Consider the following 24,084-nt stretch of genomic DNA (forward strand, 5'->3'; position numbering starts at 1 on the left):
TAATGCCCAGGTGCAGGTAGGGCTGAGGGAGCAGACACACACTGGCATCAAAGCTCCGCCACAAGGTCTGCTTGTGCCAAAACATTCACATTTCTGTGTCACATGAAATTAAGTCTGGGCTGACTAGAAGAACAATATTTAGCACCTTTATTGAACTGCATATCTACAAAGCCTGCACCAGCATGAAACTAGCATGCATCGCACCTCTGCAAATCATGTAAATGAAGGCTCTTGTATGCATAATGCAGGGATAAAAATAAGGACCCAGGAAGTAAATTCTCAGAAGTTAACTGCTCAATCAGTGACTTCAGGTGATGATAAATGCCTGTCCTATGGCAAATGCCTGCCATGTATCTTGTATGCAAACACTCCATTTGTTGGAAATAAAGAAATTATCTGGGAGCTAAATAACTCCTCAAAATAACAAGACTCTAAGGTCTGTTGAACTGGAAAATAGTGTCTCTAATTGATCTGTGTCTGTTGACTATATTAATGGCCTGGAAACTGAATATTGGTGTGTACAACATGTTTATCATGTAACTCATTAGTTAGATTTCTAAATGAAATTTGATTTAAGCAGTAATCTGGAGCATAGTGGGCAAAACAGTAAATTAAGTTAAGAGTGAAGAGAAGAAAACTATTAAACTTATACTGCAGCAAGTAAATGGAAAGGTATTCTTCACTTTTATCTGCCTAATTTTGGCAAGGGTGTTGAGAATAAGAGCCAAAGTGCTGTCATTTTTAGCAGTGTGATTCTTGCACCAATGAGATTTTCTGGTGTGCTGCAATTGATTCCACCAGGTGTGAATGTAATCATTCTTTTGTTCTTTGTTTTAAGTGAGCCCCTGCTCCTGCTCTGACCCCAGCTTAGGAGCAATATTTACTTTGGAGAAGTAAGAACAGAGAACCCAAAATTTGTGTAAAAATTGGTACAGTTTTATTTTTAATGAACAACCCAGCAACTGTGAAATGCAGTCCTGTATACTAATGACCTGGAATTCATTGACAAGAAGTTTCCTTTGAAGTCTTTGATACAGAACTCCTAAGAGCCTGAAATATTTGACATCAAAGTATATATTTTATCCTATTTTTGAGAAAGTGTTCTAACCTAAAATTAAAAGAGTGGAGAGCATACTTAAATTTTAAAGACTGAAATGTAAGAGTGTAGGAGTGAATTTGCAACATGTTTTCTTCTTTACCAAATTAAACCCTAAAATATTAATACATCCCAGGCATTCCCTCTGTATTTTGAATTAGAATGGGAAAATCTAGCTGCTTAAATTGTCATGTCATCTCTTCCATGTTAGTTAGCAATATTTCCTGAAGCACTGCCCTCAAACCAGTTGGAGAGCTGTTGCTGAAAGAAGTCAATCCAATCCATCAAGGCTGCAGAGGCAGGGACTTACAAGGAAAAATAATACTCAGACTTGTAGAGCTAATTGAATTCCACCAGCAGATCATATATCTGATAAGTGATGGTTTTGTTACCTACATTTTAAATAAATTCTTTCTATAATTTAGCACCTCCCTTACAGTAGATGCAAAATATTGTTGTTCTACGTATGATCAGCAAACACTAATCAAAACCTACTTCATAGAATAAAATAATCATACTTCTTTTAGCTAAATAAATTTGAGGGTTTTTCTAATTCTGAGTTGTGTTCTGTTTCTGGTGAACTCTTTCCTTCAGTATTTCCTCAAATGAGGATGAAAGGAACCACTACATCATTCTTTAGGTTACCTGACTATTTAAAGTCAAATTTGTGAGTCCAGAGAATTTCTCATAAGCCAAGCTAACCCTGTGAAAATTAATCCTTTCTCATCAGGCAGAATAGTTCAGTTTTCATAGAGCTTTCCTGTTGATTTAGAACAGAAGAAAGCCACAGTTTCCCTATAGTTTTTAAGGAAATCCTAAGATATGAGTTTCATGACAAAACTCACTGTTCAAACACAGTCTTTTGGGTTCATTCTGCATGAATATCAAGAATATTATTGCTCTTGTCCCAAATTCATGTTTGTACCTTAAAAATGGAACTGCAACCTTGTGTGTTTCTCTTCAGTTGAGCCCTTCCCTGCAATAGGGGCAGCAGTTCCAGCAATTTGGAAAGAGCTGAGAAATATGAGAGTCTGGAAATAATGCAATAGGAGTTCAGCTGGGCAACCCCAGCCAGAAACCATCTGGAGTGTGGCAACACTGAGATGCAGGATAAGTTATGGATTTGGAAGTAGCTAAAGAAAATTAAATTAACTCAGAGCAAAGAAAAAAGAGAACTCATGTGCAAATTAAGATGCACATTCTCTGCTGCAGTTTTCTTTTTCTTTCATTACCACTCAGACTCCTCTGATGATCAAGTACCTGTAGAGTGAGGTTGGAGTTTGCACAGGACAGACAAACAAATCTTTTCCTGAGCTGATGATAAAAAACATACATGAGGCTTGAATTTTGAACCATGCACCTACCCACCTACCTACCTACCTACCTACCTACCTACCTACCTACCTACCTACCTACCTACCTACCTACCTACCTACCTACCTACGTTAAATGCACTGATTTTTTCAAGTATTCGAGTTTAGAATATTAGAATTTGCAAAGCTGGATAAACTGATATGTCTGTATACACACAAAGATTGCAAATATTTTGGAGTTTGGACACGGCTGATGCTGCTAATGCAGAGCAAGAATTTGAGCACCAATGAGAGCACAAAGTGTCTCAACATCTAAAATTAAGAGAGAAAGCTACTAGAAGTTACAATAGAAAATAATAAACTAAGGCTCATTTAACCCTTTCACAGTCTGTGTTTGAATGCAAAGAGCTTCAAGTAATAATTCCTAAAAGCATTTAAACAGAGGTGGAGTTTCCAGACCCATTCTGGAAGACACAAACACAATTAGACTGTAACGCCAGGGGTACACAGCAGCTTTCAGAAAAGCTGAAAGCTGCCTCATTTGAATGCCTTTCAGTCTCATGACAGGGATACAGACGGAGGAGTATTTCACTTGCAACAAAAAATGTTTACCTCATTTCATGAAAATAGTGTTATTTGATGGTTAAGAGAGAATTTGGCTCCAGGTGACTGCATAATCCACAATCTAAGTCTGCTAGGGTCATACAATAAGAATGGATACAGTTATGTGCTCTCATAGGTGAAGGGTGATCTCACAGTTTAGCCAAATGAAACACAAACACTTGTGTTTGAGGGGAGTGTAGGAGGCATCACCCCAATTTCTTGTCTATAGCAGTTTCATAGCAAAAAGACACCATTCTCTGTGGTTTGAAACCTTCCAGAGAAGCCTTCCAAAAGCCAAAGACCTTTTAAATAGTATTTGCTTAATTAGCCAGTCTGGATTTTTTAAAAGCACCTCAGCCATTTGTTAATTTGCTAATTTTCCATTCAATTAGACATTTTCAGTAGAAATAACTTAAGAAAATATTTTTGTTTTTCAATTTGGATAATCTATGTGGTGATGGTAGCCTGTAGACCCAGTTCTGTGACCACTGCAGGGGAGGCTGAGCAGCTGCTGAATCAAACCTCCTGAGGCTACACAGGCTACTTATGCTGCAGCCCTAAATTATCCTGAAAGGGCATTACCCTCTGGGCTCTCCACAGAGATCATGTCCTTGAGCTTCACAACACAGCATTTGCTTTTAATGTACAGCAGCTGTGCTCGGCTCAGGGCAGAGCAGGCTGCTCCCCCAGGATGTACCCCCACTCTGCACCACCTTTCCTGCAGGGCAATTCCCTCATTCCCACTAAAGACAGTGCTAAACTCCCAGCACTGTTCCTGAGACAAAACTTGTTGGCTTCCTCTGGTGAATCCACTGAGACTGGATTCCACCACACTGTTTCAGAAGTGGGGCCTTCATGCACAGAGAAATTTCACGCACACAGAAATTTCACCAAGACATCCTAGATCTTAATCACTCTGTAATGTCTAAAGTGATAAAAAGTGGAATAACCTAAAACTATAAGTTGTAAGACAGCAGACATTTGTGCATGCACTTAGCACATACTTGCACTGGGAGCTCTTCTGTCCAGATCTTATCCATACACCCTACTGAGCATCTGTCACAGATAAGAAGCAAGTTGCAAATTCAAATGTTCTCCACCATATCTGTTTAGCATCATTATGATGCTAAGCACAGACAGTTTAACTATTCTCATGTACAGCTAATCAGTAATATAGATTCTGTAGACATTATCTGATCATTCTCAGAGTCCCATGGATGTACCTGTCAAGACTTTTCCATTCAATTTTTCAGTAGCACTCGAATGCATAATCCATTTTTCCAAGAAAGATCCAGGAGAAAAAAATAAATCTGCAAACTATATGGGAAACAAAAAATATTTTAAATACACAGGTTCAGTACTGATAAAAATTTTTAAAAATTAATGGTTTCTACTAACTTACCTGGTTTTATTCTGTGATTCTGTGATTCTTGGTCTTGTGGGGGTTTTTGATTCATAAGTACTTTGGAACATATCAGAGGAAGTCAAAGTGTGTCTAATGCAGTGTCTTGTCTCTAATGGGGAACAATAAAAGACATTTAAAAACAATAAATATAAGAGGTGATATTTTATTAAAACAGCCTCACTGCTTTTAGCTTCTTATGGTGCAGGAACTACAAGCCTCAACTCCCACTTGTGAATTTGCACTTTGGAGAGTTTCAAGGAGTCCACTAATTTATTGCCTAATATTTCAAATATCCTATTAAAGTTTGACATGTGAAAATATTATCCTGTGAAAAAAGTGGAGTACAGCATTACAACAAGGCTGCTTATCATCTCACAAGGCTATAGAGGAGTATACCAAGGCAAGGATGAGCAACCTTCTTCAAAAAGAGGAAAATATTGTAGAAGAGAGAACGGAGAGCTTCCACTCTTTATCTCTTGGTGGTATTTACTAACAAACAAAGTTAACACTAAGATGATATTTTGTGCTGAAGAATGCCAACAACATACAACAAAATAGATTTATGTCTGAAGCCCAGCAGACTTCAGTAAGGAGACACTTGCGTCCTCTCTACTTGGCTGCCCCCTGCATTCCCCCATAACCTTGTAGCCCACTTCAGCAGAACTGATGCAAGAATCTACAAAGATATAAAAATTCTACTACAATTTTCATGAAACTGGCAGGTTAGCTGGAGGGCAAAGACTAAAATCAGCAACTCCAAGAAGAAAAGGGTTCAGCGTGAGTCCAAATCTGTCTGATTTGGTTTACCAGCTGGCTAGTCAGTACAAATACCCTGGCCTGCTCAGGGTCAGCACTGCATTGGGTTGCTTTTTGCCCAGCTGATAGCTGCAGAACAGGAAGCTGATCCTAGTGAGAGGAGCAGGTATAGATGTGAGAGGGTAATCTAGGAGAAGGGAGAATCTGAGGGTTTTAGGACATTTGCCACATCTATTCTTCTGAAGGTGTGTGAGACAGCACCACACAGAATATCCTGAGCTCAAGGGACCACAAGGACCACAGAGTCCAGCTCTTAAGTGAAGAACACGGGACCTTGGCTTGGTTATGAGCACCATGCTCTGACCAATCTGTGGCAAGGTCTGTGGGTTCCACCCTCATGCAATCACCCTGGGCTTCATACAAAACCACATGCTGTTACAACGAACAACAGCCCATTCAACTGTATTAAACGCTTTCAACAAAGCAGAATCAGCTTTAAAAATGTTTGTAGATAGGCTGCATGTCACTCATTGATTATATCACTTAAAAATGAGAATGCTGTCGTGTACAATTTTAGGGAACAGCAACATGATACACTCAGCCAAGCCTTATGAGTGATCTCACCTGTGGGGGTTTCACATTTGCCTCTGTGTGACATAAAAAATATGCCTTAAGTCCTTGTACTCAAATGCTATACCATTTTTCCCTAGTCTGCTGCAATAGCTTTATCTTTTCAATGAATAGGAAACAGAAAGTTGTGAGAAGGACATCCAAAAATAATCAACACATAAGATTTCCTGTGCATTGTCCTTCCAGAATGAGACATTCTAACCCCACTTGAAGCAGAACATAGATCTGCCCACAGTTTCTGTAGGAGATTAAAGTGTTTCAGGATGACAATTGGTGAAAATTTTTAGTCATGGAAAAGCCTGGACTGAACAGTCAATGTTGTTGCTGAATACAACTTAAATCCGTATGCTGCCTCATTTTTCAAAGTAGGATTCGAATGCACTTGAAAATTACCCCCATTGCCTGTGGGAATTTAGTTGCTTCAAAAGCTAATTTCAGTGATCAGCACTGTCTGAAACAAGCCTTTGCTTGCACTGCTGCTTATTTCTGGCTGTTAGTGTGCATACCAAGTGGTATCCATATAATGAAGGATCAGGTTAAAGGTGCTTCCTTTACTGAGACAGATTTATTTCCATTAAATTATGGGTTATAAGCTCTTTGTTGTAGCTGAAAATTACCACTTGAGATGGAAAACTACCATTATTATTATGCTAATTGAAACTCAGGACACGAAGATAATGAAAAGACTGATTTTTTTCCTACCTGCTGTAAACTGTTACAGTTGAGGGTTCTTTTGATGGTTTTGGTTTGTTTTTTTAATTCCAATTGTGCAACAAATTTTTTCAGTGGTTAATTTCAAGGCAAGGTGCCAATAATTTAGCAGTTTCCTCTAATATTGCCTGTATGATTTTGATTGCAACAATAATTGTAACAAGCAATAATTGGAGCTTTATATGATACTGCCCACAACATTCCTTAAAAAGACATCTTCACACAGACTGAATACAACCCATGATCATGTTTGTTTTCTTTCAATTACTCCACTGATCTCTACCTTTTACATTTTGAAGTACATTCTTGATTCATGCACTTCTGAGCTCTTATCATTCCCAGTCCTGTTGAGAATGCAAAGGAATGGATCTGTAGTGATTCTCTACAAGTGATATTCATTGCATTTTTGTTTTATCTCATACAGAAAATTCTGGAATTTCCCAGGAGCTGAGGCTCTGTAGATGTCAGTTCCTTAAAGATGCAATGCAACCTTTTAATACTGTGATTTGATTCCCATTTCAGCCATATTCTAAATAAGAGTGGCACATGCTTGGTACGCCAGTCCTCATGTCCACATCACAAACTTATTTACAGTCTGTCTACACACATTCATTAATGTGTGCTCATACACAGAAATTATTCTCACCAGTGCTATGTTAATTTGCTTTACTTGTATTTGCTCAGATTGATGAGCATCTCAAAGGACCATCTGCCTTCATTTCATCTTGCCTCCTGTTTTAGTTGAGAATTTTGATTTCCTTTAGTCAAACTGTAAGGCTGGGAAATAAAACAGGGAAAAAAAACCCCAAAAAACAACTAGATGTTTAAAGCTGAAAAAAAAAAAATTTTAAAAAAAAAGGTAAAAACAAAAGGTAAAAATTCTGTGATATGGACTAAATACTTGTGAGATATACAACTGTAGTGAATATTGGCCTGCCTCTGCTATTACTGAAGTCAGTGTGAGTTTCCATTGTATTACCAGAGTGAGAACACAGTCAGAGCCAGTGTGGAAGGATATTTATAACAGACATGCAGGCTTATGGCTTTATTAAATGAATTAGATGTGAAGTCCAAATGATCTTAAAAAATAAAGTTTTTAAATTATTTTTCAGATGTAAAGTAAGTTAGCATATCAATACTTTCATTATTTTATTGGATGACTTTCAGAGTCACAGAGCAATAGACTGAGTTGATAACAACATGAAAAGAGGTCAATATGTCCTGAATCTATTTAAACACCATAACTTGGTTTGGCTCCAGTAAAAACCAACTGTGCTTTCTATGAATAGGTGAACTAGGCCTTTGTTTTAACCTCCTCAATCCCTAATTGTGTATTCCTTGAGAAAAGAAAAGAAAAGAAAAGAAAAGAAAAGAAAAGAAAAGAAAAGAAAAGAAAAGAAAAGAAAAGAAAAGAAAAGAAAAGAAAAGAAAAGAAAAGAAAAGAAAAGAAAAGAAAAGAAAAGAAAAGAAAAGAAAAGAAAAGAAAAGGAGGAAAAAAAAAATATATACCTTGAATAGCTTAAACACCACCCAGAAAGCTCACTGACTGCTGCTGTGGAGTATTACCCCTTTTGAGGAGAATAAATAGACATCTCAGTTTTAATAAAGCAGCCTTGAGTCATTCTCTTGTTTGCTTTTACTGAAGCATAATTGAGGAAAATTTTCCATTAAATTTGTCTACTGATCCCTCTAACAGCACTCCCACAAGGGCTGCCTATCAGTTGCTCCTTTTTGAGAATCCATGACCATTAATCCTGCTGAGGATAATGGAGGATGATTTCTTTCAGACATGAGACAGCCACTGGGGAACAGAAACTAAATGAAGCAGCAGCCATAGCTGTTCACACAGAACCTGTTTATTTCCCATTAAAAGTCAGTTTGCTGGACTACTTCTCAAAAGCCACTTGGAATTATTCTAAAAGAACTGTCTTAAAATACCAAAGTATTAGAGGTTAATGGCAATGAGCTGTTTGCACGATGCTCCTGCTTCCCTAATATTTACTGGCACCCCTTGGTCTCCCTCTAAATTATGATTCCTGGAGCAGCCAAGTCATGACTCTGTGTACCTGTGCGATGCTCTCACACCTATGTGTACCTTTAGTGCTATGTAGGAACAGGAGGATTGGAGCCTTAGCACACCCAGCCCTTCAACACAGAGGACTCCTGGAAGTTCCTTGCAGAATCTTGTCTCTCTGTAGGATTTTTCTGTAAGAGCATAGCACAACCTTTTTTCCTTTTTTCTCTTTTTTTTTTTTTTCTTTTGTTTGTTTTTTCTCTTTTTTTTTTTTTTTTTAACTAAGCAGTCAAGAAAAAACCGGCATGCATGACACAATGAGTTGCAGTGAGGAAGATACATGGTACCACTTCCATATTTTCTGCACTGACAATGTACTAGTCTCTTTGTTCATGCAAAATATCGACTAACCAAGCTAAAGTGTGAAGCCCAGAATCATAAACAATTCCATTAAAGATATCTCTAGGGAAGCAGATATGGCTACACAGCAGACATCAAGCAAAAACTACCCAAGGTTCTGCTTAGTGCTGCATGAAATCATGGAGACCCTCATATACCCATACAAAGGATATATATTCTGCAAAAGGAAGGCTGAAGCCAGACCATGTCACTGAACCAGCCCCAGTACTCATCCCACTGGGAAACTGCTTCCCTTGGGCACCTTTGTTGCTCACCCACTGCTGCTGTGTGGTGGGGAATGCGCCCATCATCTGAACAAATGTGTGAAAGTTTGTGTTGGAACAGATGAAAATCAATTAATAACTTACTTGTGCCAACCACAAACACTGCTGGTCTCCCATTCACATCAGCTGGAGGAGAACTTGGGAGCACACCAAATGCAGTTATCCACCCTGGGGTACGAGGTTTGGGGACAGACTAAAAGGACACAGATCTTTCTCCAAATTCTAGCATTATTCTGTGTTTTCTCATAGTATGGTGCTGGCCAGACAGTATTAAATTGCTTGGCTGGGTAATTGTTTGGTGCCTCTACTCCCCTCTGTTGGGATCCCACCTTGACTATTGTATCCAGCTGTGGGGTGCCCAGCCCAGGAAGGACATCAACCTGCTGGAGTGAGTCCAGAGCAGGGCTGCCAAGTTTATTGGAGCAATGGAGCAGCTTTCCTATAGGGAAAGAAGAAGCACTTTGGGTTTGCTCAGCCTGTGAAGCAGAAGACTTTGGGTGATCTAATTTTTGCCTTCTGGTACCTGAAAGGAGCCTACAAGAAAGAAGGAGAGAGTATTTACAAGGGCGTGTAGTGACAGGACAAGGGGAAATGGTTTCAAACTGAAAGAGAGTAGGTTTATATTACATGCTCAAAAAAAATTCTTCACTGTGAGATTGGTGGGGCACTGGAACAGGTCCAGAGCTATGGATGCCCCATCTTTGGAAGTGTTCAAGACCAGGTTGGCCATGATCTAATGAAAGACATTCCATAGCAAGTAGATTGGAACAAGATGGTCTTTAAGGTCCCTTCCAACCCAAACCATTCTATGATTCTGTGATAAGGACCCAGTGGTTGGCTGGTAAGTTTTGAAATAGCATGCAGGGAAAATGTTTCCCAGTGTACATATTAAAAAGTTACCATTTTCATAATTTTTTATCTGTATTTTAAAGATTTTTTAAAATAATGAGAAATAAATCCAGGTTGACATCACCTGGAAACTCCTCTCTTTTAAAGTCTGCCCTAATAGCAAATCTTGCAGAGGATTTTTTTTTTTGTTATCATGAGAGTTTCAATTTTAATTGTGCCATAGGCATTACTGGCTCTAGTGTGAAATGTTTCCTTTAAACAGGTATGATCCAAAGGGAAAAAGAACTCTTAGATCCTTACTTGTTGAAGCTGGTTGATCAAATCAATTCTGGTATGCTAATGGCTCCAAAAGCTTTGATGTTACTTCTATTACTTCAGAAATACTTGTACTAGTAATGATATTGCACACAAGCAACCATTTGCCATAACTGTATTTTATGGAAAAAGTATTTCTGATTTCACACAACAGAATCAACGTTGCCAGGCACTACCTGTTTAAAGAAATACTTTTTTTCTTTCCCCCAAGTTTCTAAGATTATTTTTGCATGCTTAGGTAGAGGAGATAAGCACTGTAGTCTGTCATCACAACAGAAACTGTGACAGTGCCTGTATGACACAGATACCTTGCAGGAAGATCAGCTTAATTGGCCTTTGTCCCTTTCCCTAAAATCATTTGGTGTGACTTGAACAACTGCTGATGGAAGAAGGAGAAGAGATTCCTTTCTTTCCTTCCTCATCTTTCCTTGAAATATGAAGACAATGGATGATTGAAAGTGAAAAAAAGGCCAAGGACCCCATCGGTTCCAAAGGTCAGGTATGAATCTGAGACTGTTGTGGCAAAGCTGTAGGTCTTAGAGAACTTAGCCACCTCTTTTCAGCCATCCACCATGCTGAAAAATCCATAACTATATGGCTGGATGGATGGGTGAAAAGAGACTGACATGGGAAAAGAGCCATATCAATGATTTATTCTTCTGCATCTCTTTTTTTCTATCCATGTGCAGCAATCCTGAAATGGCTGGAGCATACCAAGAATTCATCTCTTTGGAAGCCTGAGGAGTCTCATACCATCTCAACTGGTTTTTTGTGTTGCTGAGCTTCTGGCTCCACATCTCCCTCAGCCACCTGCGTTATGGGAGACAGGGTGATTGAAAATCCACATCTTTGCAGGAATTTTCTGTTCTTTGGCTGGGATCTTGTCTTTCCTCTGTGAAACTTCATAGGCAAGTTGGATGGGAATAGTGGCTTAGCTTGATTTGGTCAGGATACATGTGCCTGCATCCTTCCACCTTCCACGTATTTCTTTAATAGAAAAGGGCTATCACTTATTGAAAATGTGCATAAAATAAGTTTATACGCATGCAATTAGAATAGGTTAGTCTCAGAAGTGTCTAATTACTATTATAATCAGTCAATAGCTATTCTGCTGATGCATCAAAGTCAAAACAAACTGGCCACAGAGTCAATGATTGATTTCAAGGAACAAGTTGGGAAAAAATAAACCAGTTCACTGAAAGTGATATCAGGAAATACTTGGACTTGAGCCACAGTCCTTTGGGTCTATAATAATATTGATAATGTATTTATCATTTTAACTTGTTTGAAGCTCACAGAGCTACTTTAGGTTTATGCTGGTACAAACTTTCAAGTAGTTATCTTCACTGTCCAGGTTAACTTAAAATCCTTCTTGTTCTAAATCGATACCATTCACATGAAAGATAACCTGAAAGAATACTCATGTACCTTTTACGCCATATACTTTTATTACAATGTTTCAATCACATCATTTGTTGTGCTACCATTTTGGGATCAGACACACTTCGTTGGATCACCTTTTCCTAATGCTGTGGATTTTCCTATCCCAACTGCAGGCTTTTCCATTTCGTTGGCACCCTTGATAGCGATGAACTGTCCCGACGGTGGAGGCAGCTCCAGGCAGGCTGTACCGGGAACGGCCGGCTCGCCGGACACGCGTGGATGCGGGGCACAGCAATGCCGCTTTGGGTGTGCGGGCACAGCAATGCCGCTTTGGGTGTGCGGGCACAGCAATGCCGCTCTGGGTGTGCGGGGCACAGCAATGCCGCTTTGGGTGTGCGGGGCACAGCAATGCCGCTTTCGGTGTGCGGGGCACAGCAATGCCGCTTTCGGTGTGCGGGGCACAGCAATGCCGCTTTGGGTGTGCGGGGCACAGCAATGCCGCTTTGGGCGTGCGGGGCACAGCAATGCTGATTTCTGTGCTGGCAGTGCCCCTGAGACACAGCGCCTGTGGGGTCCCCGCTCAGGGCACACCCATGCCCCATCCTTCCCATTCTTTCTGTACGCGCGCCCCCGACGGCAGCTGATGAGCAGGGGCTGGATACCCCCCGGCACCTCCCCCAAGCCAGGCTGAGGGCGAGAGGACCCTCTCGGCCGGGGGGCGGTCAGGAGGCGGTGCCGAGCCGCTGCCGGGAGCTCTCCCGGAGGCTGTCCCGGCTCTCCGCTATGCCTGGGCAGGATCCGCCCGCTCCGCGACCCGCGGCTGGGGGAGGGAAGGGGGAGAGGACGGGCGCCCGCCTCGCCTTTTCCGCCCCGGAGAGGAGCCCCCCAGCCTGAGGCGGGGCTCCAGTTTGCCTTCGCCGCTCCCTCTGCCCGGGACTCCCTTCGGCGAGCGGAGGGGCCTGGGCGGGGGCGGCTGCCCGCCCTGGAGGAGCCCTGTGCGGGGAGGGGCCGCGGCTGCCGCTTGGCTTGGCCCGGCCGGGGCACCACGTCAGCTGCCGGCAGCCGCGGGGGCCGCGGTGCGCGACCCCGAGTGACTGCAGCCCCCAGCGCGGAGCCGGGGCACGGTGGGGCGGGCGGCCCTCGGGGGCGCAGCGCGGGCAGCTCCTCTCCTCTCCTCTCACGCCCACCGCGGCCCCCTCCCCCGCGAAGGGAGAAGCCGTCTGCCGAGCAGACGTGGCAAACCAAGGCCGCCAGCTTTCCCTCGGCTGGGTGGGCGGGTGGCCGTCGCGAAGGGGAGCTGCGGGAATGCCCATCCTCCTCCTCCTCCCTGCGCCCCGAGAGCCCCGCTCCGCCGGCCGGGAGGCTGCGGGCACGCCGGGCTCCCCTCGCACACACACACACACACACTGCCCGAGCGGCCGCACAGCCGGGAGGGGACACGGACAGGGCTCTGCCCGCGCCCTGGACGGAGATGCTTCCCCAGGGAGAGCAAACAGCCGGGACGCGAACGCGGCTGCGGGCGGGCTGAGGGGCTGCCGGTGTCCCCGGCACCCGCTGTCCGCGGGGAAAGGCCAGGGGCGGGGGTCCGGAGTGACCGTGCTAGAGGGTCTGGGGATGCCTTTGGTTGCAGTGGGACTGCGGAGAGAGGTTGGTTGAGCTGGGATCCGGCCTCCTCCCGGCTCCCCGGCCGCATCCCCGCGGGGCGGGAGGCGCCGCAGGCCCTGGACAGCTCCCGCTTTGAACGCCGTCGGGGCGCTGCCAGCCGCTGCCCGGCCGGGCTCCGGCCGCACTCCCAGAAAAGCGGGGCGAGAGGGGCGTGGGACGGCTGAGGGGAACAAAAAAAAAAAAAAAAAAGAAAGAAAAGGAAAAAAAAAAAAAAAAAAAAAGAAAAAAAGAGACGACGAGTCAGATTTTCCTTCCGAAAGCCTCAGTGTCCACGTCCTCAAAGCATGGAACCAATTTAGCGTCGCCGCCCCCCCGGCGCTGCCGCTGCCAAGGCTGCTGCGGAGGGCTGGAGACACGGGGCACGTGATGGCCGGGGCGGCGCCGGGACCCTCCTGCGGTATAAGTAGGGCGGACCGGGGCTGGGTTAATTTAGCGTCCCTGGCAGCAGGTTTCTGCTAAGGTTGGAGTTACTCCTCGAGACTGTATGCCTGCGTCCCACAGGCGATAGCTAACCAACCGACTCGGCACCACAAGGAGTCTGCATGTCTTGCAACTAGACATGCTCAGCTTTGTGGATACACGGATTTGGTTGCTGCTCGCAGTAACTTCATACCTAGCAACAGGCCAACGTAAGTGCTTTCCGCTTGTTTGTGGCAGGGGTGGTGGCAGGGGTGGCTGTCCGGCTCTGCGCTCCGTGCTTTGTCCCGACGCCCGCCCCACGCACGGCAGTCTGCGGGGAGTCGCTGCTTCCCAAACGATAGAAACCAGCTCAAAACTGCCACCTCCGTCCCAGATCAGACTCTAGATTCTTTCTTTCTCCCAGAAAAATATGGCACATGGCCAACGAGATCCCCCTCTACGGGAAAAAAAAAAAAAAAAAAAAAAAAAAAAGTAAAAGAAAAGGGACCACCTCCTCTCCAGACGGGCTTGTACCTAGAGGAGGACACAAACCTCCGGCGCAGATGCTGCGAGGAGATACAGATGCGGGCTGGGAGGAGAGTGCTTGCGGCGAGCGGAGGCACCCAGGCTGCACTTTAGTGAGACTTGAGGCGCGCTTTCCGAAGCAGGGAGCGGGGGAGCGGCGGCTCATCCATCCGTCCCTCCGTCCCTCCATCCATCCGTCCATCCATCCGTCCGTCCATCCGTCCATCCCGCCATCGCTCCGCCGGCTCCGCGCGCGGGGCGCCCCCTGCGGGCCGCTTGGGGCAGCGCGGCGGGCGGAGCTGCCCGGCCCGGGGGCTGCGGGGAGGGGAGGGGAGGGAAGGAGCAGGGCTCCGCTCAGTGCCAGAGGGGAGCAGGGCTCCGCTCCAGTGCCAGAGGGGAGCAGGGCTCCGCTCAGTGCCAGAGGGGAGCAGGGCTCCGCTCAGTGCCAGAGGGGAGCAGGGCTCCGCTCAGTGCCAGAGGGGAGCGCGGCTCCGCTCAGTGCCAGAGGGGAGCAGGGCTCCGCTCAGTGCCAGAGGGGAGCAGGGCTCCGCTCAGTGCCAGAGGGGAGCAGGGCTCCGCTCAGTGCCAGAGGGGAGCAGGGCTCCGCTCAGTGCCAGAGGGGAGCGCGGCTCCCCGAGGGCGCAGTGCCGCTCTCCGCCTCTCGCTGGATGAGGATGTGGTGCCCCCTCACACACACACGCACACAAACGCACACACACACCCCGCACACTGAGATGGGGGGGAAACGCACCCCGCCATCCGCGCGGGGGCGAAGCGCAGCCTCCCTGCCGGGCAGCGCCCTGTGAAGGGCCCCCCGAGCCCCGGGCCGCCTGGCTTTGACCCGGGTTTGGCCGCGTTCCAGGGCGGAGGAGGGAGGGAGCAGCCGTGCGCTGCCCGCTCCTGGCGCTGGGAACCCCCAGGGTGATGCGGGATGGTGGTGCCCCCCAGGGTGATGTCCCACGGGATGGTGTCCCCCGGGATGATGTCCCACGGGATGGTGTCCGCCGGGATGATGTCCCAGGGGGTGATGTCCACGGGATGATGTCCCACGGGGTGATGTCTCCCGGGATGATGCTCCCCGGGTCGCCCTCGCCGGGCGCGGGGCAGCGGCGGGGCCGTTCTGAGGGACATTCTGAGGACATTTCCCCAACCCCGGTGACGGGAGGCAGCTGCCCCTTCGCAAAGGAGAGAGAGCGCTTCTTGTGGGGGGTTCTTGTGGGGGTCCCCGAACCGATCACCCCGCGCTTCCCGCAGGGAATTTGGGCAGGCACCGTTGTCACCGTCACCCGCGGGCAGTAATGGCTTTAGTTCTGTGTTGAGTTAGCACTGAGTTAGGCTGGCTCTGTGTACTGCCGCGGAATTCCAGTGCTTTCAGCATTTCAGCACTGTTACCTTTTTCTGGAGTGCACGAATCATCCGAATTTAGTGTGTGTGGTCATGCGCTGCCAAAGTGACACGTTGTGGAAAATCATCCAACAACCTTTTAGTTAGTGGTGATGTTAAATTGCAGGCGTTCAAGGGTGATGTGAGACTCTTTTAGTAGGGTGAGTTTAGGTCGAAATAGATTTTTAATTCCTTGAAATTAAGAAAATCAGAAAATTTGTTTCTCCAACTAATGAAAAAAGTGCATACTCACGCTTAGCAGTGCATAACACAGAGATGGTTATTTGCAATATGGTGTTTAATAGCTTCAAACTGTTCCCTGCTACACAGTTTTACAGGGAAATGTGGAAATAGATGGAAATGGATGTTTGGCTAGAACCTTTCCCCATAAAAAGTGGGATTGGGCCATTTATCTGAAAATTTCAGATAACTCCTACAATATAGTATCTTCACATGTTCCAGTCTGCCTGAGTTTATTAATCTCTTGCATGAACACATATGTGGAAATACATAGGTGTGGGGGGCTTCCAATGGAGGTATGTTGAACATATTTAGAGCAGGTTTATAGTTGATATCTGCCTTTTTACTGTATCAGCCATATTAGTTGTTTTGATTTAATTAGCAAGTCCATTTTGAATCTGAAATACATGGCAATTTCACCCTTGAGTTTTTCCACTATAAGTTAATCATCTTAACAGGAAGAAATTACATTAGGAAAATGTTTATTGCATTAAGGAAATCAACTAAATTGCATTTTGCATTAAAAGCAGCAAATTTAATTTTAAATTGAAAGCAAGTTTAAAATTTAAAACTTGTAAAATATTTGAGTCCCTGCTCTAATTATCTCTTTTTTCCTTTCCCTTCTCTTTGCAGATGTGAATCAGGTCAGTATAAATTTTTTATCTAATATATAACACTCCAATTAACAGGCTAGGCTTCTCTTCTTGTGGCAGTGTTATTTTGTTACATTCATTCCCAAGATGGTAATGGAAAAGTGCTGATTAAATCCTGAGGGCACTGCCTGGAAAGGTACCCACCCCAATTTCACAAGTGGGATGGGCTTTTTAAGAGACTGCCTTCATAGGTGTGGAGAGCATGAGGAGAAAGTAACGGAGCAGAGCTCTTTGGACACTGTACCTGGCAGTTTGCATTGGATTTGACTCTACTTTAAAGCCAGTTTTACAGTCTAAATTTCATTGCACAGTAGGATTATGAAAGAACTCAGGTGTGACTCTTTTTTAAATTCTAATATTTTAGGCTGTAATAGCTATAAGATTGTCAGTCTTCAACACAACATTTTAATTTAGTTACATGCATCTTTGCTGTATATAACCTAGCTTTCAAAGTAATTTTAAATCACAGGGCATAGTTAAATATATTGGAATGAGAAAAAGTATAATTATGTAAGAAAATAAGTCTAAGCACTATTTTAGTTCAAAATACTGGCAGAAATTGTAACTTCTTTTTTTAATTGTCTTCCTTATTTTTTCCAGCCACCTGCCGGGCGCAAGGTAAGCATTTTTCTTTTTCTTGCGTGGAAATAAAGATGATATCAGGTAGTCTTCAGCAGATTAATATTTTGTTGAATATTGGCTGAAAAGAAAATTGGCTACTCTGCTTATTTTCAGTGTTGTCTGCAAACAGCATCTCAGTAGTGCTGAGATGAATAGGTAGGAAAAAAGGGGGAAATTATCAATGCAGCATTTTAACAGGGTAAATTCAAGTACTGAATCAAAGGTGCTTCACCAGTGAGCAGAACTAAGCCTACCAAGACCTAAATGGCATCCAAGTGCCATTCTTATTTAAACAGAGTTCCTTTCTTTGTAAAGATTTATGTGGATTGAATGGCACAGCAATATCCATATAGGTACAAAAAGCTAAATTGTTTAGATATTATTTCTAAAAGTCACTTCTGTAAAATTAGAAGTAGTTATTCAGTAGAAACAAACCTCAATTTTGCAAGCACTTCTGTGGTCTGTGCAGTGACACTTTTAACACACAGCAGTGTCAGTGGCTAATCCATTTCCAGTAGATTATTGTGGACAAAAATACACTGTCTGTGGAAAGTAGCTGAATTTGCAGCCCTCTTTTCCTTTTTAATGTACACTAATTTTTCTTAATGTATCTGTTTCCCTGCATTGTCCTGGAAAATTTCCACAGTAACTCATTGAGTGTTATTTTCTTCCGGCAGGGCCCTAGAGGAGACAAAGGGCCACAGGGAGAAAGGGTAAGGAATTAGAGTGACATGTACTTGTGATCTTTGAATGGTAGTTGTTGGAAGACCAGTAGGAAAAAACTAAGTTTAAGCATTCTGTGAGATCAAATGATTGTACCTGTAGAAGCTTGTATGTGCAATTTTATTTAACAAAGAAACCAAGTTACATATGTACCAAATCCAGTCTAATTATGGTCATTGTGCCTGAGCAGATATGGTTGAGATCACAGGGCAGCCTAGCTCTTCAAGTGATGATTTGAAAAGTGTTTTTCCAGCTGTTCACAGGGGAATTAACACATGGAAATGCAGACGGAAAAGTTGACATGTAATCTTTGAATAATATGGCATATGGGTTAGCTCTCTACATAAAACCTGAATAGACTAAGCCAGTTTTGAGGGTAATTCATTATCTGTGCCTCCAATGATGTTTTGGAAAAGCTCTTTTCTTGGCAGCTGGGCATTTGTTATCTACCTTCTGCTAGTAAAAGAGGATGTTACACCGTAAAAGTAACCAAAGTAATAAGGACAGTTGAATAATTTAATTGTAATGTTCATTCATATTGCTCATATCTGCTTTTCTGATTTGCTTCTGCATCATTGCTGCTTTTTGTAAAGTGGTGTTCTGAACTTCACATACTTATCTGGTTTGTGCGTAGTTATATGTATTTTTTTTCTGTCATCTGAAAATGAAAATGCTATAGTACTGATGAGGGAGCTCTTAAAGATTTCTGAGATCATAGTGTGCTGACAAATGTGATGGAAACTATTAGGAACACTATCACTGTGGTCAGCTGGATGTTTGCTTTAGGCTGCCACTAACTAAATTTGTTTAATGAAAGGAGATGCTTTCTTTGTTCTGAAGGCAACAAACCTAATTCTGCTCCTTTAGAAATCCATTTATTATTGATTTCATTAAGTACTGAACTGGGTCCAAAAAACCCAACAAATTAAATACATCAATTGCCATGATGCCAAAACTTGACCAGCTTTGTGTACTGGGGATGAAAGAATATGTAAGGACAAATGTTACTGGACTGAACACAGGTAACTTCAACCTGTCATAAAAGAAGTTCTCACAGTGGTAGCAGATGGATGGTATAAAAAAATCTGTAGAAGAGCACTGCTAAACTTTAACTGGATTTGAAATTATACCAGTAAATTGTCTATACTGATTAAAAAAGTGGCTTTGGACTTACTCTGGATCCATGGTAACTCATATCAGTAGAGCTGACCTTTCTAATCCTCAGCTGGTAAAACTTTAGGCTCTCACTATTAGCATCTGCTGGGCTGTGTGGGTCCACATGGGTCACTTGGGATTCCAGGTCTAAAGTTTGTCACCTAAGATCAATCTTCCCAGTTTGGATGTTATGCTTTGGTAGTGTAAATCCAATATTGCCCCTGTAAATCTTTTCAAATACAAAGCTCCAGTACTTGTCCGATACAAGGTGTAGCAAGGTAACACAAAATCAGACTATATATTTTCTCAAGTTAAGCATTTATTTAAACTATTTATTGAAATGTATAGCACTGCTGTAGGGTGTGCCTGGTTGTTAGTGAAGTTACCACATCAGAGACTTCTTCAGCCACTTCCAATTTTCACCGTATAATTCTCTTTTTGACTCTAGGGTCCCCCAGGTCCACCAGGCAGGGATGGTGAAGATGGTCTACCAGGTCCTCCAGGGCCCCCTGGTCCTCCAGGTCTTGGCGGAGTAAGGCATCCAAACTTTCTATTACCAGAACTCCTAAGCTGTGCTTTGCAACCAAGATGGAATTTATATCTGCTGGAAAGCACTGTTGTTGAATTGAGGAGTGGAAGAGACATTCTTTTGCGAGCCATAAGAAATTGATGGCCCGGTTCCAATGAAACCCTCCTTGGAGCGTATATATTCCATGGAAAATTTGGATTCTCTATTCAACAGGGACTTAGGAAGAAGAGCAAATCAACCCTGTTATTTAGCATTAAATTTACACAGCAATAATGTCTATGGGTTAAGCATCAACTAAATGAAACCAGTGCCGTTAAGTAGAGGGGGAAAAGAAGCCTTTGGGGTTGGATTCAGGAGACAGCAAAGAAGATGACTCCTTAAGCTAAAAATCAATTAAAAGTGCTATAGAATTGTATTTTCCTTTGGATTTTTTTTATCTGTATTCATACTGCAGACCTGTAAATGGGCTGTGCTTACACACTTTGTGTACTGGCGCCCATCCTGTATTCTCTGCAGAATGCTGAATTTAACTCTTTGCTTGACATTAGCTACATAGGCAGCATGAAGACATAGACAGTCTTGTACTGATCAAGTTTAGTAAGTCCTTTTGCATGGAAGAATACTCATTTTTATTTCAAAACTTTATTTTGCTAGTTGCAAATATCAAACTGCTTTCACTGTGGTTTTTTTTTTTTTTATTTTAATATGTTAATGAAACAAGCAAGAAAAGGGAGTTTGATTGTGTTGTGGAGATTCTTTTTCTATTTTGATAAAATACCTAAAATCCATTGCAGTGTTTCTGAGGCTTCATGCTCCTCAGATATTTCTGAAACTGAAGGGCCCACCTCATGCAATAGCTACTCAGGGCTGGCACATTAATTTTACTTATGCATAATTTTTCACTGCCTTGCTTAACTTCCCTCATTGGAAATTAGGCAAAATAATTTGAGAGTTTCAAGAAAGTTTTCAGTTTTAAATGAGCACTGAATTTACATTCCTAATTTTCAGTTCACACTATTTAATGTCTCTCTATCACGTCTGCAGTGACATTTAGGTTTGAAAGGGCCTTCCCAGTAAAATTAAGTCTTTTTGGAAACAAGTGAATATAATTGTATTTATAATAAGGCAGTATTTACTGAGTTATATGTATGCTGCATTAACAAACCTCATAGCAAGTATAACAAATCAGATGATATTTATTATAGAATGTTGATTATAAATAGTTTTTAAAGTAGAGTTTTTAGAATTTTAATTTCAACCTTTTTATTGTCTGCAGAACTTCGCTGCCCAATATGATCCATCTAAAGCAGCAGATTTTGGCCCAGGACCTATGGTAGGTATATGACACAGCACTTGATAACTCACATGAATAATGTGTTTGGGACTTTCCTTTAACTCTAATTCAGCTGTGTTAATGAAAAACATAGTGTTAAAATTAGTGGTTTGATCATATATTGGCTCAGACTGGAAACTGATCCTTTAATATAGGATGATAAGTGTTTTAGTCTGAGGGCTTGAAATATGGTCTTGTATCTGTATATTTATCTTGAATATAACACTGCTGGATCTTGTGCTTTAACTCTGTTTGTTGACCACACTTTTATGAGTCAATGAATCTCATGATCTGATGCTAGATAACACATCTACTTTGAGGTAGTACTACTTTACCCATACTGAGACAGAAGATTGTGTTTTTACTGTAAAGCTGCTCTCTAAAACAGGCACAGGCCTAAAAAGTAACTCAGCATCTTGGCTCCAGTTGGTGATGATTTTTTCTCCATGGCTGTAAACTCTTTTGATACCCTTAGATTGCATCGGTTTTTTAGGAAATTGGCCACCACATTTGGTTCTCATCATCTGAATGTTAGTAATGTTGGTATTGTAAGGCTGTTCTGAGGAGGATTCTTTATAATTCACTGTATACTATATACAAATGGAATTTAATGGGTCTATTGCCACTTCATATGAATTTCTAACCCTTCCTTACATTAGCAAATATTGTCAGTACACATAGGTAGCAGAATATGGGTTGAATTCACCACACACTCTGATATCACAGATAGTGCATCTGATGGGTGAGCAGCAGGATGAAGAATGACCAGGATTATTCTGGGTCAAGTGCTTGCTTCTACTTCCAAAAACACTCTGATATTAAATGGATTTTGGAAAATACTTTGGCATCCATTTAGCTAAGAAATAGAGAAAATAGGAGTACATTTAATGAAGTTCTGCCCTCAGTGTCTGACAGGTAATTGGAAAACATAGATGAGGAAGTTTTAAGTTTCACATATTTATTTCATAAATAATATGTAAAATTCAGGAAGGGAAAGGTAGTTACAGAATCTAATTTGAGAAGAAATTCACAGGGTTTATGCAGCACATATGATTCAGACTTCTAGGAACCATTATTTTTCCTAGAATTACTGCATATTTTTGTATCCACAATTGCTTTCTCTTCCATGAGTAAATGCCTGTAATTAATGTGCATTTATTCCTCTTAATAAAAGGTTTTCAGTCTCATGGAAAAACTACATAAACCACTGAAAATGGCATATGTTTTTAATGTTGTAATGAGAAAATCTGAAAGATTTTCTGAGAAAGATTTAAAACCAATTTAAAACATAATTATTTCTGTTGAAATGTCTCCTAAATAATTTGTTTGGACTATAGAAGTCCAAGTTAAAATTTCAATTTGCAAATTGCTTGCTTGCTTAATAAGCCTTAAGATAACTGTTAAGAGAGAGCACCAGTCTATGGAAATTTCCTTTTTAGAAGTGATTTGTCTGTGTTTTCAAAATGTTTGTAAATTGTAAATAATGTCAAGGAAACTGTATTAGTGACTTCTTTTGCAAGTGATATGAAAAGAATTTAATCTGCACCAGAAAACAATGAAATATTTAAATCGAAGTAAGTAATTATGGGAAATAGATGTACACACAACATACCATATGTGTAAGAGCCTTTCATGATGTGTTATGACCCTCATCCTTAAACATTTCTACACAGGAAAGGTAGAGGGAAGAATTTAAAAAAGAATGAAGCCGTTCACTTTCTAACAGGCCAGAATAAGTTAAGAAGATGAATCCTGAAGCTCACAGCCATAATGGTACATTTCTAATCATCCCACTGGATTCTGTGCTGCTTTGTTGCCATTAGATGTTTGCACTTGGTCTGCCTGGGCAAATTCATGCAGAACTCTTAACTTCCTCTAATTTCATTAGAACATTGCACAATGGAGACTGTGATGCTAACCATGTTTTAGGAATGCTGGGAATTTGTGTCATAGATGAGTTTATATAATTGACGTTTTTAAAAAGATCTTGTGTTTTTCCTTCCCTAGGGTTTAATGGGACCCAGAGGCCCACCTGGAGCATCTGGACCCCCTGTGAGTACAGTCTTCTCTCTCCTGCTGACATTGACATACCTGTAAAATTACAAATTATCTTGTTTGGAAACCAATAATATCTCTCTCATTTTCTAGGGTCCTCCTGGTTTCCAAGGTCTTCCTGGTGAGCCTGGTGAACCTGGTCAAACAGTAAGTACAGATCACACACAGACACTGCTAGCATTAGGAACAGCACCCCAAAGTAGGCTTGTAATGCTTAGGCCCATTCCTCCTACCCACATGCACTTCTCTGAATGTTTGGATACTCCTGCTTGATCCTGTTACAGAAACAGAGCTGAACTCAGATTCAGGCTCTCTCCTTTTGGAATCATAAAGTGCAAAGTCAATTAGGCTCCAACTATGGCCCAACACGAGTCAGAAAACAATGGGAAGATGTATATGAAGACTGATGCTTCAAGTAATTCTCAATCTGTTTTTGACAGGGTCCCCAGGGTCCTCGTGGTCCCCCTGGTCCTCCAGGAAAGGCTGGTGAAGATGTAAGTGGTTATTAAATGTTACTCATCTCTCTTGTGGTGGGGATTCAGCCCTAACAACCAGATAATTGTTAAGCTAAGCATTCTATTGGCCATATTTTTTACATTGTTACATAAATAAACCCCTGAAATAATTATTTCATGGTACAAGAGGTGCAGTATGCTGGAAATGCATAGAAAATTGGATAACTTCCAAACCACTCCAAATGCATTATTTAACTTCCTTAATACAGGGAGAAGAAAACTTGAAAGTTAATAATCTCCCTGTATTTATAGAAAAAGAGAAGCATTGCCAAAGTACTTTCTTTTTTTTAGTGGTTTGTGTTGCTGTTTTATAAGAGCTTTCCTTCTTAGCACATCTTTATTGCATTTTTTAGGGTCACCCTGGCAAACCTGGAAGACCTGGTGAGAGGGGTGTTGCTGGCCCTCAGGTGTGTAGTGATCCCCTGGGTACAATACAAACCAGTTCACTAATCCATGAAACCTAACAGTCTTTCTGAATTTCACCACATTAACAGTCTAGTAATATTCCTTATATGGATTAATACAATTTC

At 42.4% G+C, this 24,084-nt stretch overlaps 1 protein-coding gene across 1 annotated transcript in view; it reads left to right on the forward strand.

Annotated features, from left to right (window-relative positions):
• Positions 1-13,851: 13,851 nt before the first annotated feature.
• Positions 13,852-24,084, forward strand: part of COL1A2 (collagen type I alpha 2 chain) — a 38,228-nt gene continuing 27,995 nt past the window's right edge. The window contains exons 1-10 of the mRNA XM_063151775.1: positions 13,852-14,052; positions 16,604-16,614; positions 17,224-17,241; positions 17,922-17,957; positions 19,571-19,654; positions 20,928-20,984; positions 22,992-23,036; positions 23,133-23,186; positions 23,480-23,533; positions 23,908-23,961. Of these exons, the coding sequence (XP_063007845.1) occupies positions 13,983-14,052; positions 16,604-16,614; positions 17,224-17,241; positions 17,922-17,957; positions 19,571-19,654; positions 20,928-20,984; positions 22,992-23,036; positions 23,133-23,186; positions 23,480-23,533; positions 23,908-23,961 (483 nt within the window). The 5' untranslated portion in view covers positions 13,852-13,982. The remainder of the gene's footprint in view (positions 14,053-16,603; positions 16,615-17,223; positions 17,242-17,921; positions 17,958-19,570; positions 19,655-20,927; positions 20,985-22,991; positions 23,037-23,132; positions 23,187-23,479; positions 23,534-23,907; positions 23,962-24,084) is intronic.

Source organism: Melospiza melodia, chromosome 1, assembly GCF_035770615.1.
Source record: "Melospiza melodia melodia isolate bMelMel2 chromosome 1, bMelMel2.pri, whole genome shotgun sequence".
NCBI lineage: Eukaryota > Metazoa > Chordata > Aves > Passeriformes > Passerellidae > Melospiza > Melospiza melodia.